The following is a 19,989-nucleotide window of genomic DNA, read 5'->3' on the forward strand; positions in this document are numbered from 1 at the left end:
GTAGGTATAGTCTGAACTCCCAACAAGTCAGGATACCTTTCCCTCCAGAGCTGTAGGTATCCAGGATACCTCCCTTCACAGCTGTAGGTATACCCGACTTCCCAACAAGTCAGGATACTTTCCCCTCAAGGTCTGTAACACTTGCAGTGACCTTATAAAAATCTTAAAAGAATCACAAACCTAGACTTTTATATATGAAAAATAACCAGTCATCTCTATTTTTAATGTTCAGAGTGCATACCCACTCATCAGCAGATTTTATTAAATCATGTCAAAAAGCTGAGGGCAAATTGGGTACAAAAAAAATTAATCATTGCCTTTGATCACCAATCCATCTTTTGCAAGAAAGGCACATCAGCTAGTAAGAACTGTTCTTGTTTCTTGTGACCTTAGTGTGTCCCTTGCCATACCATAGCAGTCTACAAGCATCTTGATTTTTCATTCTTATGCTATTTTTGAGGTTGAAAAAGTAAAATGCTTTATTGAAAAATTTCCTACATTGTCACATTTTCAGAATTTTTGCTCAGTATAAACTCTCTTTTGTAAGGTTTGCACATTATTTAAAGGCTTGCACAAATTTCTCATGCTCATAATGTTGACCATGTATGGTGGTGCAGTGATCCCTAAGGACAGAGCTTTTGATAAAGCATATGTTACATTACTGACTATGGAAACTTTTTTCTCCAGTATGACTTTTCTCATGTATTCTTAAAAGAGGAAGATCAATACTTTGCCACATTCAGTACACTCAAAATTTTCTATCCTGTATGACTAGTCAAATGTTTTCTACAATTTGAACTGCATGTAATGGATTTTTCACATTCACTACATTTGTAAGATTTCACTCTGATGTACTCTGAGGCATATGTAAAGGATTTATCACAATCATTGCATTTGTAAAGTTTCTCTTCTGAATGAATTCTTTGAGGTACTCTAAGATGAGAGGCATGTGTAAAGGATTTCTCTCATTCACTACATTTATAATTTTCCTCATGTATGAATGTTCTGATGTTTCCGAAGACTTGAAACCTGTGTAAAGGATTTCTCACATTCACTACATTTGTAAGGTTTCTGTCCTGTATGAATTCTCTGATGTCGTCTAAGATGTGAATCCTGTGTAAAGGATTTGTCACATTCACTACATCTGAAAGGTTTCTCTCCTGTATGAATTCTTTGATGTTTTCTAAGACTTGAGATATATGCAAAGGATTTCTCACATTCACTACATTTGTAAGGTTTCTGACCTGTATGAATAATCTGATGTCTTCTAAGATGTGAAGCCTGTGTAAATGATTTCTTACATTCATTACATCTGTAAGGTTTCTCTCCTGTATGAATTTTCTGATGTTTTCTAAGACTTGAGATATATGCAAAGGATTTCTCACATTCACTACATTTGTAAGGTTTATCTTCTGTATGAATTCTCTGATGTTGTCTAAGTGTGGAGACATATGTAAAGGATTTCTCACAATCACTAGATTTGAAAGGTTTCTCTTCTGTATGAATTTTAGGATGTGTGCTAAGATGGTCTTTCTGGATGAAACATTTTTCACATTCACTATATTTGTAAGGTCCTTCTCCATTGTGGGTTTTATACTGGTTTTTAACCTGATAAAAGAGATAAAAGCACATCCCACATTCTTTACTTTTGTAGGGTTTCTCTCCAGAATGAGTTCGCTGTTGTCTACCAAGACTCAAGTAGGCCGTCAAGCACTTTCCACATTTCCTACATTGGTGTATTTTCTCTATACTAGAGATCTGTTTCAGCATGAGTGTATGTTTGGGGTCAAATGACTTATCATAGTCTATATTTATGTGTAGTTCCTTTCCAGTGTGAATTCTTTGACTAATGATGGAACACAAATGTAACCATTTCCCACAGTCTTTATATTTGCAAGGGTCTTCTCCAGTGTTTCTACTTTTATGATTCTTTAGGTTTGTTGATTCAATAGAGGTATCCCCGTGGTTATCACATCCATACTTTTTGCAGTTCTCTGTAAGATCACTTGTGCTATAAGGTGAACAATGGGTGAATTTGTGGCCCAATATTCCAATATCACTATTTTCATAAGACTTCTCTTGGATATTCACAGGGTGATAGACAATGTGCTTTGATCCTTGATCCAAGACATTCATATATTTCCCACATATATGATATTTCTCTGGAAAATGAACACAAATAGGGCTTAAAAGGATAAATGCATGTTTACAGACTCAATAATTGATGTGTCCTTAAGTTCTGTAACATAAGTTAGGTAGCAATTCTTAGAAACAAAGCTCTCAGGAGAGACAAGCATTTTGTGTGTCATTATTATGATATGTATACTCAAAAACAATCTAATCTCCATCAAAATCTGAGGACTGATAGTGGCCTTCTTGTTCTTATATAAACTGCAAACCCTTCAGAAACTATTACAAATAGATGATTGAGCAGTAATAAATTTTGAGAAAGGAGTTCTTGGAAGAATCATATGTAGAAGAGTTCTCTATTTTCTTACTGTTTATGTTTTAGAGAGGGTCACACTGTATAGACTTCACCAGCTTGGAACACACTGTATCCTAGGCTGGCCAGGAATATACCACATCCACTTACCTCAGTCTCGATAGTGCTAGAATTAAAATCATGCTGCTTTGTGTTGCCAAAACTAAACATAGAGACAGAAACTCTAAAATAAATAAATGAAATGAAAAAAAAAACCAAAAAAAAAAAATGCACATTAGAACCATTTTCCCTATTTTAAAACCCTGTATTTTTTTTTGGTTTTTCGAGACAGGGTTTCTCTGTGTAGCTTTGCGCCTTTCCTGGGACTCAGTTGGTAGCCCAGGCTGGCCTCGAACTCACAGAGATCCGCCTGTCTCTGCCTCCCGAGTGCTGGGATTAAAGGCGTGCGCCACCACCGCCCGGCCAAACCCTGTATTTTTTAAAATTCAGAAATAAGTGAAGTTTAATCCAATATTAATATCAATTCATTCCAATCACAAAGTATAATGTAATGCATTTCTTTGCTATGAATATTCAACTTTCTTTTAACTTTGAAGTTTTCATTAAATACCAGATAAGAAGGGCTGCATAGGTCACACAGTATATATAGTATTGGTGGCTCTTTCAGAGAACAAAGAATAGTGTAACAAAAAAATGAAAAAGTTATGTTTATTACCAGAAGTTTCCATATTTATGGTAGTCTCTAAATTGTTCAGAGTTTACAAAAATAAAAAGCAAGCAAATACCAAGGATAAGGCAGATATTCCTCATGAAGAGACTTCTTACCAACAAAAACTAGATTGCTGTAATTCTCCAACATCACATCAAAGTACAAGGCCTTTGAAGCAGACTCTAGACATTCCCATTCCTCCTGGGAAAAGTTCACAGCCACATCCCTGAATGTCAGAACCTGTAATGGAAAATTACTCATTTACCATGTGCTGCTGGAGAAAATGCTTTCTTAGGAGAAACAGATCTAAGGAATTAAAAAATGTTTGGTGGCATAAATGATCCTTGCCCATCATTCCAAGACAAATGTTTTCTAGAGGTGGTGAAAATAATTGTTCAGCAGGTAAGAGTAATGGTTGCTCTTCTAGAGCACACCAATTCAGTCCCAGCACTAACAGGACATAATGTACCTGATTTTAATTACAGTGCCATGGGACCTGTGATTGTTTAAAACAAAATGGCCACCAAAGGGAATGGCATTATTAGGATGTGTGGCATTGATGGAGTAGGTCTGGACTTGTAGAAGGAAGTGTGCCACTGTGGGTGTGGACTTCGAGATTCCTTTTGTTCAAGCTATGCTCAGTATGGTAGACAGTACACTTTCTGTTGTCTACAGGTCAAAGTATAGAACTATAGCTCCTTCTCCAAGACCATACCTGCATGCATGCCACCATGTTTCCTGCCATGATGATAATACACTAAAACACTTAAGGAAGCTTCAATTAAATGTTTTCCTTATAAAAGTTGCTGTGTTCCTGGTGTCTTCACAGCAATTGAACAGCAGCAGTTACCAGGGACTGTAGTCTTACTGTGATAAGCATGACCATGTTTCTGTATGGAGGAATTTGAACCATGTTACTTGGGATTAGGAAAGCAGTGGAATGCTTTAAGTGCTGCTTAATGGCCATACAAGTAGCAGCATGGAATACAGTGGTGCTGAGGGTGATTTGAAATGTGGGAGCCTGACTCAAGAGGATTCAGATGCAAAGAATTTTAGTATGTTGCCTAGCAATCAGTCCTGATATTTTGGTGAAGAATTGGATGCTTTTTGCTCTTATCCAGAAAGCTTGAATATGGTTTAACAGTTTTGGATTAATTGCACTGTCTAAGGAAATCGCAAAAAAAGCCTAGTATAGACTATTATGTGGTTACTAGTGTTAATCCAAACGAAGATTTATACTGAAAAGATGCAAGCTGAGCAAGGATAAATCAAAATATATAATTTAAGGAGAAAAGGAGCACTAGGAAGTGGAATGGGGTGAAATCCAGGGTTCAGGGAGACACACAATGTAATGGAATAAAGGGCATGATGCCCTCAGGACAAGATCCCATTAAGCTGTTTCCAACTTGTGAAAAGTAATTAAATAACAGTTCAGAGCCAGGTATGGTGGTGCAACCCATTTCCCAGTACTGTGAAGTCAGATGCAAGGGGATCTCTATGTTTGAGGACATCCTGGTCTATAGAAAGAGTTACAGAATAGTCAAGCTTGGGTAGTAAAAGAAACTAAGTAAAACACAGAAAACAGGTGAAGATGTAATTGAACAAGGGCACCATATTCCAATCCCAGCAAGCAACAGAACTTGGCAGCTTCTGTCACGTGGTTCTGGGTTGAGAGGCAAGAATAGAAGAAAGGGGTTATGAAATCTTCCTCCATGACTAAAGAAAGTGGCTGAGGCAAGGTGTGTAGCAGTGGTGTCCCTACATGGAGACTCAGGGAGGCCATTGTGTGAAGCTATGGAGGTGAAGCCTGAATTGCTTTGAGACCTCAAGAGTTTGGGGATGCCAGAACCATCAGATAGATGCCTGCCAAAAAGAGGTGCTAACAGGGAATGGAACCAGCCCAAGAGAAGTAAGTTGCAGTCAACAAAGCTGAAAAGAATTAGAGATCTGAAAAGCTTTGACATCAGACATGGGGATGCAGAATTTGGAGTTTGTTTGGCTATTTTTCAGTTTTTCTTTGGTCCAGTTTTCCTCATTATGTTCTCTTCTCTATGTATTTGGATGTTAACATATATCCTGTGCCATTATATGTTGGAAATATGTGTTTGGCTTTTTGATTTGGAGTTTACAAGGGATTACAGTTAAGAGATTGCATGAATCTCAGAAGAGACTTTGAAATTTAGACTTTTAAATGAATTTGAAGCTGTTATAAACTATGGAAACTTTTGAAATAAGAATGGATGCATTTTGCATTATGATATGACTACAAGCCCCAAAGTGGGGCCAGGGAGTGTAATATAGCTGTTTGAAAGAAAATGGCCACTAAGGGAATGGCACTAATAGGAAGTGTGGCTTTGTTGCAGAATGTGTGGCCCGTTAGGGGGAGATGTATAACTGTGGGTGTGGGCTTTGAGGTCTCTTATGCTCAAGCCACTGTCACAGTGACTCAGTTCCCTCTCTGTTTCCTGTGGGGAAAGATGTAGAATTCTCAGGTCCTACTCCAGCACCATGCCTGCCTGTATGCTGCCATGTCTCTCACCATGATGATAATGGACTAAGCCTCTGAAACTGTAAGCTATCTTTAATTAAATGTCTTTCTTATTAAACTTCCTGTGGTAATGGTGTCTCTTCACAGCAACTGAATCCCTAAGTAAGATCCCTAATCCAAAGCTCTTCTGAACTCTACAGGCAGGAGGTACAGACAGCATTAATGCATACATTCAGTCAAATAGGTACATATGGATAAAACAAAAACAAAAGTTGATTATAAAAAGAAACATTCCAGAATACTCTTTATCGTATTTTCTACATCTATACAAATGGCAAAATAGTTTCACCAACAATTATCTTTTAGGGAAAATAACAAGTACATTTGAGGATTAGATCCAAGGATTTTCCATTATCAACAGTATGTTGATACACCAAATACAGTGTCTCATCTCAGATGGACAAGTTATAAGGAGCAAACCAGGCTTCCAAATATAACAACTCTCATCCTTGCTCAAATATGGACAACGGATAAATCCTGTCGACAGCTGGGCATCACCTAACTCTATTCTAACATGCTTAGTTAGGATGCTGATGTGCTGGTTCAATGATGTACCCATTGTAAAATAAAGAGGTAGAATGTGGAAGGCACAACTTATTGATGCATTAGAAGTCAGATAGTTTTGGTATTTTAACTATAAGGAGCACAACAACACTTCTTAATCCAAAGTACTAGACAACCAATGCAATCAAATATTCTTTGAGACATTTTGAGAATTATGAGATCAATAGAAAAAAATCAACACTAGATAATGTTAGAATTATCTAAATTTCTCTAAAAGTAAACATACTAGTACAGTTAAATAACAATCTCACAAAATTCATATGTGATTTCATTATACAATATATATAAAAATTTATATAAACAGCCTATGTGACAATACATTGAGATGAAGTAAAAAGATAATCTGTGGTCACAACGAATGTATTAAGGTTTGTGAGAATAATACTCTTTATTGATTTTGAATATATTAATGCTCATGAGTTTTGCTTAATTGAAAATTTTAATCTTGTAATTTTACTCTATTCTTTTCTACAGTATCTGAGCTCAATCACCTAAGATGATTTTATCCTGAATAGACAAGTATCATTTATGATTCTTTTATTTTTTGGAAATTAGAAAACACAAGGTTGTCTACCAGTTCCTCCAAAAATCTTCAACATGAATGTAAACTTGGGGGCTGCTGAGATGGCTCTGTGGTAAAAGGCACATGTTTTTCTTGCAGAGAAATCCAGTTTGAGTCTCACTACATACATGCCAGGTGAATAATGTTCCTGACTCTACTATTAAATGATTGATGACAAACTCAGAGCTTCATGGCTATTGTGCAGGCATATGACATACATATACCATGAAGATAGAAATTTGTATATTTAAATAATGTGTATATATACATATATATAATATATATATTTAAAGACAGAAATGGAAATCTATCCATATCAACTTCTCTTCAAAATCTCTATCTATGCAATACAGTAGCTTCAGGGAAAGGAAAAACATAAGTTGGACGAACTACTTCAAAAAGTAGAGAAGGAGAACAAAGTCATTAAGGAGAGAACTCATTTACACTTGAAAATTGATGGCTTATGCAGAGCAACAAGTAAATACTCTCTAGAGAATTCTTTCTGATATATTCTACATGATATAAGATAGAGGTCGGACAGACAGTGCTTTCACAATGGTATGCTCTTGGAAAAATAAATGAAATACAAAGAGAAAGTACTTTTTTGTCTATTGAGAACTTACCACTAAAAACTGGATTCAAAAGAAAGATATTAGTAGGAACTAAACTGAGACAAATAGATTTCAGGACTCAACACAAACAAAACAAAACAAGAAAAGAACAAAAACAAACAAACAAAAAAAACATAGGCACATCATCACTGCCTGATATCAAACACCCAAGAGAGAAACCAGTATACTGCAATCTGCATCTCCTCCCAGATACATCAGATTCATGACAAGAGCAAGGTACACACCCCTTCCATCATTTGAGCTCGCTATGGTGCTGAAAGAGTACTTAGGACTCAAGAGAGCAAGTTTCTTCTAATTCTGATTTTCCATATATGAATTAGTGATACCAGCAAAAAGTGACATGAATTTTCATGGACACTTCCAAAACCCTGATTCTCAAACTTGATCATCCCTGAAATGCAACCTATGTAGGATATGAGATCTTCTCATTTCAGTAAAAAAAGTCCATCCTCTGTAGGATCTACGCATCATTATATTTCTTGGATCATCATTCACAATGGAATCCTTTTCAGAATTGCAAGTTTTACTACCATGAAAAATACATCTTGTTTATAAGGGAAGTAAAAGAAAGACAATTATAAGAAATAAATACTTTAGATGACATTACCCAAGGCAGAGAATTAAAAGCTCACATGGTTTCAATATAAAAGCAATTTTCAAAGTAATGCAGATAGGACACTGACCTGGGGTACATTCACTGGAGACATAGCCATTCTCTCTGATAATTCTTCTCTAAGTTTTTGTTGCAGGAACAAAGACCAGAATTCTTGTTGATATTTCACATCAAGGTATCAAAACACAAACCTAAAATTAATATGACTCTGTTATGGAAAATGCCAAACCACATAAAAAGTCCCAAACACCATAATGATATCAGAGGTCTTGTCTACGTTTCTCCAGAAAAAAAAAATTAGCATGGATATATTTAGCGTGTTGAGAGAAAATAACAGTCAACCATTTCATTTCACCCACAAACATTGGTCCCTCAAATTCATAGAGAAGGAAGTACATTTGAAGAATATTATGAAATAAAACATGTTATTCACTCAAGCAGTACTGCAGAACATAATTAGTAGCAAAGTATACATAAAAATTTCAGAGATAAATTATCCATAAGAACACAGGAAATAGGATATTTTACATGAAGAATCTAATGCATCAAACTAAAAACCCACTATTTCCAACTTGAGGGAAGAAAAATACTGCCAGCAATTTAACAAACCAGAATATATTTAAAATATATATATATAAAACAAAGAAAAAATACACAAAGTAAATAGAGACAAGTGAGGATGAAAATCTCAGTAGAAATGAAAATGTCATAACACACAGGTCAGCAAGATTTTGTGATAAACTCCTGAAGGATCTAGAAAGAAATGGCACACAGCTCAACAGAGTAAAGACTCCCATTGTCACACCTAGTTTTTGTCTTAGAGACAAAAACCATTAACAGGAACACAGTTAGAAGAGGAAAAGGCATGTGCAGGTCTTATTTCATTCAGATCAATAGATGTGACCTAGAGAAATTTGAATAAGAAAAAAGAATATAAGGAGATACTGGTAGTATAGGAAAGCATCAAAGGCCTTTGTAATGATGATGTGATCACACAAATAACTTACAACAGTCATCCTGGGAAGCTCACCGAATTGAGAAGTGCTTTAAGTATTATTGAAAACTACAAAACACACAAAATCACTACTTTTCCTATACATCTATAATGAGAATGTCAAAAACAAATTAGTGAAACCACTTTGCTTTAAAAAAAAAATCTAGGAATAAGCTTAAATAATGAGGTAAATGACTTTTATGAGGAGTCATCTAAAGCACACAGGAAAATAATAAAATTGATAGTACAAAAGTTCAACACACTCTGACAGAAAATGAATTGGCTCATTTATGTTACTAGCAGCAGCTGAGAGATTGATGCAATCACCATTAGCTGACATTCTTCATAAAAGTAAACATGGAAAGAGAAAAACCATAAAAATCAAAATTAATCCTAAGAATAGGTACTCCTGGAGGTATCACAAGACCTGACTTCAAATCATCATACAGAGCCCCAGAGATAGAGTATGGTTCTGTGAATGAAGAAAAAAAATGTAAAAAGGTGTTGCACGAATCCTAATTGATCTTAAAAAAAAAAAAAAAAACGGAGTCAGATATCAGGCTGAAAGCTGAAAGATCAGAGAAGCAGAGCAAGCTACAGTCACCACCTCTTACCTCACCAACTCCTCAGCCTGAAAGAACCAAGTTCCTGTCTCCTCCCACCTTATATTCCTTTCTCTGTCCAACCATATCACTTCCTGTCTCAACTTTTCTAGTGCTGAGATTAAAGGTGTGTGATCCCAAGTGCTGGAATTAAAGGTGTGTGATCCCAAGTGCTGGAATTAAAGGTGTGTGCCACCACTGCCTGGCTCTGTTTCTCTTTTAGACTGGATCAATCTAGTGTAGCCCAGTGTGGCCCTGAAATCACAGAAATCTAGATGGATCTCTGCCTCTGCCTCCTGAGTGCTAAGATTAAAGGTGTGTGCCACTACTGCCTGACCTCTATGTTTAATCTAGTGGCTGGCTCTGATCTTAAGGAAAATTTTATTTGAGAGTCGAAACAAAATATCACCACAGAAAAGAGAACAGAACATAGAACCCAGCAATGAAAAACACACTGAGATACCCAATTTAGGAAAATGGGTTAAATATGAACCCAGTAAAAGAGAGAGACCTTTGAACATTTTGTGCTAGGAAAAATAGTGGTCTATATATAGATGAAAAACATGACTAAATGATTACTAGTTCAAACATAAGCAAACACTGTCTGCAAGAGATTCCAGGAGAACAGAAAATAAACAAGGCAGCTGACAAAGGGATTCCACGGTGTAAAAATCTGCAAAGGTCAGAGAAGTATACACAGAAGGTGTGGCAGCTAAAAAGTCAGATAAGCATTTAGCAGGTTTTCTTCTCAGAAATCATCAGTATACAGATATAAAATGCTGATATAAACATATCAAAATGCTTAATATGAACATATGAAGTCTAATACATCCAATATAAAAATGGCATAATCTAAAAATTACAGAGATTTCCTTAAACAAAAGTACAAAAACCAAAAGCATCTATCTATTTATCTACCTACCTACCTATCTACATATATATATATATATACACACACACACACACACACACACACACACACACACATACACACACCTAATCATCTATCAGATACACACACGTATATAAATATTTTAAGTTTTAAAAGAATCATTTTTATTTTTTGAATTTGTATGTTTGGCCTGCATGTATGGATGTGACCACAGAAAACAGCAGAGAGAATCTGATACCGGAGACAGTTACATTTGTGAGCTGTAATGTGGGAGCTGAGAAGCAACTGTCTTCCGGAAGAGCAAGCAGTGCTCCTTAAGGCTGGGGCTTTCTTACAACCACCTAAATCATATGTTTTAAAGTACTCATCATCCTTAGTCATGTAATTTGAAAGTTAAAATAAAAGCTTAGTGCTTCTCAGTCTGGTCCGAATGGCTAATATTAGGAAAAGATATGGTGGAGCTAGGCTTGAAGTCATTACCACACCTGCAGAGGCAGAAGGATATATCATTGATTCTTTGCCAGGCTGGTCTATCTAGTCAGTTCCAGGCTGGCTAGAGGCCCTGTCTCAAAAATATGTTGTCCTTCAAATTTCCTGCTTCACTGAAAAGTTTGTCAGATATTCTGGGCCTGTAGGCTGAAGATGAATTCCCCACCATTGTAGAGGAACTTTGGGTGACTGTCCAGGAAGCCAAATGTCTCTGTTGTTAGATAACATTACATCCTTCTGTGCACACACAGGGTTACTGCTACATACATGGGTAACAAAGTGACAATCATGAACTTAGTATTTAAATGAAGAGGAGTGAAAAAGACATTGAGTGAATGACTAATGAGAAAGAAAAAGTTCTCCATGTTTTCTTATTTTGACACATCCCAGTACCTGGAGTAAGGCTACCTCAGCTTCCAAGGACGGACTCAGCCAGATTCTAGAGCAAGAACAAAGGTGGCATGTGGGCAACATGGGGAACCTTCTGCATAGCTGGATCTACACGGGCCTATGCACCCTCCCCCAGGCTGGAAACATCTCCTCTGTTTTATAGTGAAGAGGCCGAGGCCCAGAGAGGGCCAGGTGACAAGTCTAAGTCTCTTTTTTCTCTTGCAGGAAGCTACCTCATTCCTATTCTTTGTTCTTGAATTTCAATGTCTTTGGTTAGGATTGAGCCTCACAGTGGTTTTCATGTGGGTAAGTAGAGGATAGGGTGCAGACCTGTGGGATCAACAGGTCTAAGAGGAACATCAAGAAAGTATGATAGTAGGGCTGGGTAGAGGGCTGTGGTAGAGGGCTTCTCTAGCATGTGTGACTCATGGGTTCTATCTGTGGCAGGGCAAGAAGGAAAAAAAAAAAACCAAAGTACTAAGGAACCACTCTTTTTCAGATGAAGACATAATTTATGCATAACTTGTAAGAAATATTTTGCTTTTGATTTTAAAAGTATTATTTTGTTGCTTTTTCTTTTATTAAGACAGGGTTTCACTATAAAGCTTTAGCTGTCCAAGAACTCACTATATAGAACAGGATGGCTTTGAATTCAGAGATCCACCTGCCTCTGCTGCTCAAGTTCATGTGCCACCATGTCCAGCTAAGATTTCTAAAATTACTCTTAAATTATGTGTAATGTTTGTGGCAGTGTGTGAATATGAGTGCATCACCCTGTGGAGACATACTGTTTGTAATACAAGAAATAAAGCTTGCCTGAAGATCAGAGGAAAGTCAGGCAGTGGTAGCACACACCTTTAATCCTAGCACTGAGGAGGCAGAGGCAGAGATCCATCTGGATTTCTGTGATTTCAAGGCCACACTGGGCTACACTAGATTGATCCAGTCTAAAAGAGAAACAGAGCCAGGCAGTGGTGGCACACACCTTTAATTCCAGCACTTGGGATCACACACCTTTAATCTCAGCACTAGGAAGCTTGAGACAGGAAGTGATATGGTTGGACAGAGAAAGGAATATAAGGTGGGAGGAGACAGGAATTTGGTTCTTTCAGGCTGAGGAGTTGGTGAGGTAAGAGGTGGTGACTATAGCTTGCTCTGCTTCTCTGATCTTTCAGCTTTCAGCCTGATATCTGGCTCTGGGTTTTTATTGACTATTTAAGAATCGTGCAACATAACCCAAAATGCCAGATGAGGGCACCAGATCCATGGCAGCTTGAGTTACAGGTAGTTCTGAATTGTTTCATGTAGATGTTGAGAACTGGACCTAGGTGTTCTGCAAGAGCAGTACTCTAGATCACTTAGATATCTCTCCAGGCCATGTATACAATTCTTAGGTGAGTAACCAGACAGATGTGTGAATGTGTGTAAAAACGCACATATATCTTCACAGAAAAAAAGATCTACTCCAATATTTGGGACCTGGGATGTGACTCAGTTGTTAGGGATTGATTGTGTAATTAACATGAAACTATGAGTGTGATCCAGAACATTTCATATGCCACATATGGTAATTCAAAACTGTAATCCTATCAATGGGGTATGAAGTGGAAGACCAGAAGTTCAAGGTCATTCTTGGCTACATAGTGAGTTTGAGGCCAGCTAGGATACATGAGAATTTGTCTCAAAGAAAGAAAAAAAATTAAGTATCCTTACAGGCACCATCACAGAACCCCTGGCTATCAACACCCTGAAAGGTAACCAGGCCTACAAGTATTTTCCCAGTCCCAAAGGTTTCTGAAGACCAACCATGACTGAGGCATTTCCTGTTCCTTACAGCCTGATAAGGATTGCTGCTGGCTGCCTATTTCACTGGTTGTCAGGCTTGTTTGCTCCCCTGCTGTTGCTGTGCAATGTGGGAGAGTACTACTACCTTTCTTTGGTCTTTAAGCATGATACCTGGTTCATCACCATCATGTACCTCTTTACCTATTCCAATACCTTGACAGCCTCTGCATGTGCTTAGGGCTCAAGTGAATAGGGCCATGAGGGACTTTGGTGAAATCAGACAGGATTTAATTAAGAGACCCAGAGGTGTCCCTTAGTATACTGAGGGATAACAATATCAGAGTCCATAGTCTCCAAGTTTCATTCTACTGCTGGTAGGGGCTGAATGCCTAAGATGGGAGGTTGCAGGGGGCAGTGGGAATGGATTGAGGTAGACAGGATGACGGTCTCAAGAAACAATCCCCCAAGAAGTATCCTGGGGTTTGGAAATTATGCTATGTGAAGGCAAGGCTAGCCTTGACTTTCCTGACCCTGCCTTCCTTCTTCTAGGAAAGCCAAACCTGATGAGGCAGAGACAATGGGAATCATCATGGCCTTCTTTTTTCTTTCTAGGCCTGGCTATGGGAAATGTATGGTTTTGTGACAATATGGGAACAGAAGGAATGCACTGCCTGCCTACTCCCTGCTCATTTCTTTTTCTGCCCAGAACTAGCAGGGGTTCAGGTTTACTCTTCTAGCTGACTTCTGCATTCTTCTGGGTTTTGCTGTACTCCCACATCCAGGGTCCAGCAAGAAGGCCTCTCTAGATGAATATGAGTTTGAGAAATCTGAATGGCACGGGAGCACAGTCTCTTAGAGCTCTGACTGATCCCTGCTTAAGCCAAACAAAAGAGGCTCCTAGGCTGTGTGAGAGCTATGTGCCTATTCCAAAGATGGGATGGAGGTTTCAGGCCTGACAGCTGTGTCACGTGATCTGATGATTTTCACTCTCCCTCTTTCTTCTACACCTGTTCTCCATGTCTCCATTCCTTGTCATTTACTGGCTTTTTTTATACTGGCATATACCAGGTGCCTTCAAAGGCCCTCTGATTGAATAAATACGTTTTCCTCTCCACAGTTCTCTGTGTGTTCCTGTGGCCTAATCCTTTGGACAGGAAGGAAGGCTGGCACCCTAGTGTGGACCTGGGTAATGGGGAGTGAAGGGACACTAGCTCACTTGAGCATGTGGCTCTGGCAGCCTTGCCTAATTAGCACCAATTCTTTCTACCTTGCTTAAACCATTAGATTATATTCCCAAAGCTAGCCACCAAGATCTAATTTGTTATTTGGTCACTTCTTCTTCCTGGAGCTGACTACCAAGGTCCAGTCAAGAGCCCCCTTTGGTTTGTCTAATTAACACGCCCAATTAAAATACACCACCATATCCTAGCCCATTCTAATAAAGACCTCCCATATTTTAATTCTTAAAACTACACCTGCAAGGACATCTAATTTTGTTTTTCTGCCTGAGTCTTGAAAGCAGCCATTTTAACTTTTCTTCCCTGTTTAATAAAAGATCTCTCTCTGTGAAAACAGGTGTTTGGGTGTGGTTTGTGCCTAATCAAGTGTCCAAGAGGAAGCCTCCACTATGTGTAGGGGGGTCTCCTTCAAAAGAATGGAGCATTTTGTCTTGAGAGGGGCTGAAGTACACTCTTATAGGGCCACAGAGAAGGGACAGGACTATAGTCAAGACATTTAGACTGTGGTCTAGGTCTAGATTTTTTTTTTTTTAAAGAAAAGATGTACCTGAAGATGACCTTGAACTGTTCCTCCTGCCTTCACCACTTAAGTGTTAGTACTGGAGGTATGTACCACCATGTCCTAGATACATAGATCGAATCCATGGCTCTGTGAATGCTAAGCAAGCACTCTGCTAACTGAGCTAGATCCCAGCCTGTCTTTCTTATTTCAAAGCACTGGAAAGGAAGGCAGCTTTGGGTCTTTTCTTTGTGTTCACTGTTACATTCCCCTCCCCCACTAACACTGTCCTCAGCCTCTAGAATGAACTCAGTCAAAATGTCCAGCACCACCACTAGCTCCTGGCCAGATCCCACATCCTTGGCCAGAAAAGGGCTGAGGCTGAGGTTCTCCCTTACCTTGGCACCAGACCCTGCCACGACAACGTAGGAAGAAATTGCAATAGCCCCATTGAGGCTCCTTCCTTTTCAGGCAGCCGGAGAAAACCTTCCAGCAACGTACAGGTTTCAGCTACTCCCCGCCCCCTCCACAACGTGCAACCCTGACGTTCAGAGGTCAAGGGGGCGGGCATCTGCAGTTGGACCGCTCGATACCACTCCTTTAAAGCAAAGGAATCAGAGGGAGGGACCAGAGCTGTGACTCCTAGACATAATGGAGATCCCTGTGCACGTGTTAGCGTCACCCCATTTGCAGTCACCGCCCCCCCCCGCCCGCCCGGGCAGGTCAATGTGTGTGTGGGAGTCTATCCCGGACACCTCACTCTGTCGTACTGTCCAGGTAAAGCCTTGTCGGCTTGCCCCTGGCCGCCTCCCGGGGACTCCTTCCCAGGAGCCTCCCCATGATCCTATCTGTTGTCCCAAAGGCTCCTGTCAGCCAGGCGCCCTGTGAGGTGATGTGCCCGGAAAGTCTTCTAGCTGCACCTGACTATGTGCAGCACAAGCCCGCGGTAAGTTTCCCCGGGGCGACTAGATTAGCAGCGCCCCAGGCAAGCCTAACTCGCTCTGCCCAGGTGGCCACCGCCATTGGTTGGAGCCGCCTACACGGCACACAGCCTTGTTTGCCTTGCCCTTCTAGCCGAAGCTGCTAGGTCTAAAGCATCTGCTCACTGGAGGTCTGTTCCATGCATTATTCAGCATGGCTGGATAATGCTGGCCCTGCCACCTGTCCTGGACACCTTTTCCCAAAGTTCTTGGTTTGGGGGGAGGGGTCCAGTGATTAGCAGGGATGTTTGAACCCACTGAGTTCTCCTTCTGTAGATCATTCCTGTGCTGCTAGTGGAGGAGGAAGAGAAATGGGGAAGGGACAGGAACAGGAAGATTCATAGGTTCCTCCTCTCTCAAGAACTCAGATTGTTATGGAAGTTTCTGGTCCCCACAGCAGTGACTAGATGCTGGGTGGTGGGAAGGTGTATGGTGGCACTTGCTCCCCTTCTGTTTCCCTTCCCACCATGGTCTGCAGTGACTAGGCTGTCTAGGCAGATTGAGCAAATATTTTACTTGTGTTTAGAGCCTATGGGAGCCTTCACAGTGAACAGTCATGGAGGAGCTTTTACCTCTTTGGCTCTTTGTCCTGATTTAATTGCCCTCTGAGCACATCCTCACATCTGTCCTGGGGTTCTCTTGCCCTGCTAGGTGGCACTGCATGTTGTTCGAATCATAATAAAAAACCCTGAGCCAGATATTAGGGTGAAAGCTGAAAGATCAGAGAAGCAGAGCAAGCCACAGCCACCACCTCTTACCTCACCAACTCCTCAGCCTGAAAAGGCTTTCTAGCTGAACCGCCTCTAGCCGAAAGAGGTTCCTTAGCCAAAAAGGCTTTATTTCCTGTCTCCTCATGCCTTATGTAACTTTCTCTGCCGAGCCATCACTTCCTGGGATTCAAGGTGTGTATGCTTCCCAGTACTGGGATTAAAGGTGTGTGTCACCACTCTCTGGCTCTGTTTTCTGTCCTAGACTGAGTCAATCTCTTGTAATCCAGGGTAACTTTGAACTCACAGATCCAGACAGATCTCTACCTCCCAAGTGCCAGGATTAAAGGTGTGTACTACCACTGCCTGGCCTCTATGTTTAATCTAGTGGCTCGTTCTGTCCTCTGATCTTCAGAAAATTTTGTTAGGGTACACAATATATCATACAACTGCACAACTGTTTCGTCCACTTATGTCCTTGGGGAGCAGCACAGAGACATGGCTACTATTTCTCTTAAAGTTTGTTCTTTGCCCAAATGATGAAGAAGGTCTAGCTAACAAATTACCCATTTATATGTGTACAGTTGTTGTGTGCATTTCTTAATCTAGCTAACTATAATTCTGGATATTACAAGATATATTGGCAGGTGTTGAGGTTCTGAGCCACCTAGCTGAGCTCCAGGATACAGTTCAGAAAGTCTGACTTTCCATTGACTGAAGAACCATCCTTTGAATATTTCCCATTCTTGTTTTACTTCCTCACTGTAGCTTCAAGATATTTTTTGAAATGTTATTTTTCATCTCTTGGGAGGTTAAAGCAGTTTTACCTGTGCCTGTGAATAAGGACTTAATTGAAACAGGTGATCTCTTGGATTTGAAAAAGGGCAGCCATTGTATGGTCCATGGTAATATATGATTCTTTCATTCTTAGATGCCAGAGGAAGAGGTAGAGACCTTTTTCTCTAAGGCAGAAATGGTTTAGCTTATGTTTCCTATCATCAGTACTTTCTATTCAAAGAAGGAAATTTTCCATTGGGAGTTGGTCTCTAATACTTCAGATCTGAGTGTCCTGTGATATTTTTAAAGCTTTATAGAAGTGGGAGAATTGAAGTGTTCTGTGACTTTTAGTGAGATTGATTGAGAGGAATAATCCAGGAATTGATCCCAAAGCTATGCCATAATTTTAAAAGGGACTATTTGGACGAATTGAATAATATGACTCTGTATATGGATTTCCAGGCCTTGGAAAAGATTCTTTATGTGAGCCTGAGAGACTTTCCTAAGTTGGAAGCAGTAAAGAAATGAAAATTGACATCATTCCCAACCCTCAGGATTGCAGGCTGGCCCTACTGGACAGACATTGGCATGACCAAGGCTGACCTCATATATAACCATTTCTAATCCTGGCACAAATGTGCTGAGGGAGGATATCCTGGTGTGTGTCTTTTCCTCCATACCATTCTCAATTCATTACTGCTTTCGGCTAGTTAATTTTTCAAAACGTGCTTGACTGGTGTATATGGTAAGATTTTAGAATGATTACATGTGGAGATCAGAAGAGAATGTTGACAATTAGGTTGCTGAGATTGAAACCTTGATTGTTATACTTACTCAGCAAGAACTTTTACTGCATGATGAAACTAGGCCTGGGTGAGTTAAGAGGTTTTTGAGCTACAGGTGGTAAGTTGTGGAACTGGCTGGGCCTTTGGACAGATTTAGTGACATCTGCCTCAAAACTCATGTCTTTCTTTTTAGACACTGATGAAGATAAAGTGACAGCAGAGGAGCCCACTGTGGCTGCTCCTGATGAAACCCACTACACATTTGAAGGTGCTGAGGGTGCTTCTCACATGGAAAAAGGAGATTAGAGACCTCCATGCGGAGCCCATGCCTTTTGATGAGTTTCCCTGTGGCTCCCCCAGCAGCCTTGACTGGCTTTAACTCACCTGTGTCTTTTCTTAAGTTCAGTGCCTTAAGGCAGGAAAATCCCCTCCCACACAATGGCAGAATTGGGTATTGTGTATTGTGGGGTTTTCATGTATTTGTGGAATTTTTGTTGCTGTTGTTGTTGTCCATTTTAATTTTATTTTATGTGCATTGGTGTGAGGCTGTCGGATCACTGGAGTTACAGACAGTTGTTTTAGCTGCCATGTGGGTTCGGAGAATTAAACCCGGGTCCTCTGGAAGACCAGCCAGTGCTCTTAACAGTGGAGCCACATCTCCTGCACTTCTTTCTTTGTTTTGATTTGTTTATTTTGTTCTGACTTTAAGTCTATGCAAAATAGAGAGGTTGCCATTTTGTGCAGTCCTGCTTTCTTTCTAAAGTAATACTCAGGATGCTGTGAACTTTTCCGAGGTTCTATTGGAAGGTGATGGGAAAGGCACGTGTCCACTGTTTTGAACTCAGAATACTGCCTTTTGAGTCCCCTTCAGCCAACCAAAATACTAGGGCCATGTCACAGCTGCAGTTTATTCTAGTAAGAACAGATGGTTTCATTTCCATGTACTACAACTTGTAGTATCCTTTGTGGCACAGCACTGTTCACTATCCTTAGAGAAATAACATTAGAATTTGGAACTCTCTTCAGGAGGCAAGGTAGTCTCTGGTAGTTTTGAGTAGTGAGTGGTAAAGGTACAGCAAAGGGCTGGTGCAGACAAGCTAAGTCAAGATGTCAGAAAGGATGGGGGTTGGCTATATATCTAATTACCTCTGCAACCCAAACCAACAATTGTCTCTTCCATGCAGTAGCTCAGAAGAACCAGCTTTATGGGAACTCTTTTGGCAAACGTTTGCCTCCAGGGCTCCAAGGCTCTACTGTATTCTCTGATGCTGGGAAAACGCTTTGCTCTTGAGCCAGCATCTCTGAGAAACTACAGGAAGCCAGAGTGACAAAGCGGTGACCAGGGATGCAGCTTTTCAGCCCCTCTGCCCTCCTGAGCAGACTGTGCCAGGGAAGTGCCCAGTGCCCTCCTTGTCCCCTCTGCTTCAGCCCAGCAGTTTAGACAAAGAGCCACTCTCTCCCTCTCTTAGGGGTCTTGAAAGGCTGGACAGAACCTCCTGCCTACCCAGGGGCAGCCCTGCCTGTCCAGCCACATAGGTCACCTCTGTTCTCTCCAGTACAAGAGCAGGTTAAGCCACAGACCCAATTCCTTCCTGCTCTGGAAAGCCACAGTCCTGCATACTGACTGGGCAATGCTCTTGAAGTTTCTCAAAGAGCATAGGCCCAAGGCTGCACCTTCATCCACACTGGATTCTCACATTGCCATGAAGGCAGGCAACTTGGTAGCCCCATCCTGCTTCACAAAATCCCAACTGATATCCATGCCTGAGCATAGATGGGG

General features: G+C 40.2%; 1 protein-coding gene across 1 annotated transcript; it reads right to left on the minus strand.

Moving 5' to 3' along the window:
• Positions 1-218: 218 nt before the first annotated feature.
• LOC131900620 (zinc finger protein 501-like) lies at positions 219-15,472 on the minus strand. The gene is made up of 4 exons (XM_059251921.1): positions 15,359-15,472; positions 8,142-8,262; positions 3,269-3,392; positions 219-2,162 (listed from the first exon to the last, which is right to left on the minus strand). The coding sequence occupies exons 2-4, from the start codon at positions 8,169-8,171 to the stop codon at positions 991-993; spliced, it is 1,326 nt and encodes a 441-aa protein (XP_059107904.1). The 5' UTR covers positions 8,172-8,262; positions 15,359-15,472; the 3' UTR covers positions 219-990.
• Positions 15,473-19,989: the final 4,517 nt, after the last annotated feature.

Source organism: Peromyscus eremicus, unplaced genomic scaffold (assembly GCF_949786415.1).
Source record: "Peromyscus eremicus unplaced genomic scaffold, PerEre_H2_v1 PerEre#2#chr22_unloc_1, whole genome shotgun sequence".
Taxonomy (NCBI): Eukaryota; Metazoa; Chordata; class Mammalia; order Rodentia; family Cricetidae; genus Peromyscus; species Peromyscus eremicus.

Coding starts and splice junctions, on each gene's coding strand:
- LOC131900620 (XM_059251921.1), bottom strand. CDS start 8,171: ATGGCTATGTCTCCAGTGAATGTACCCCAG. Junction 3,393..8,141: donor CTCCAGTGAATGTACCCCAG/GTCAGTGTCCTA, acceptor TTTCCATTACAG/GTTCTGACATTCAGGGATGT. Junction 2,163..3,268: donor CAGCAATCTAGTTTTTGTTG/GTAAGAAGTCTC, acceptor TTCATTTTCCAG/AGAAATATCATATATGTGGG.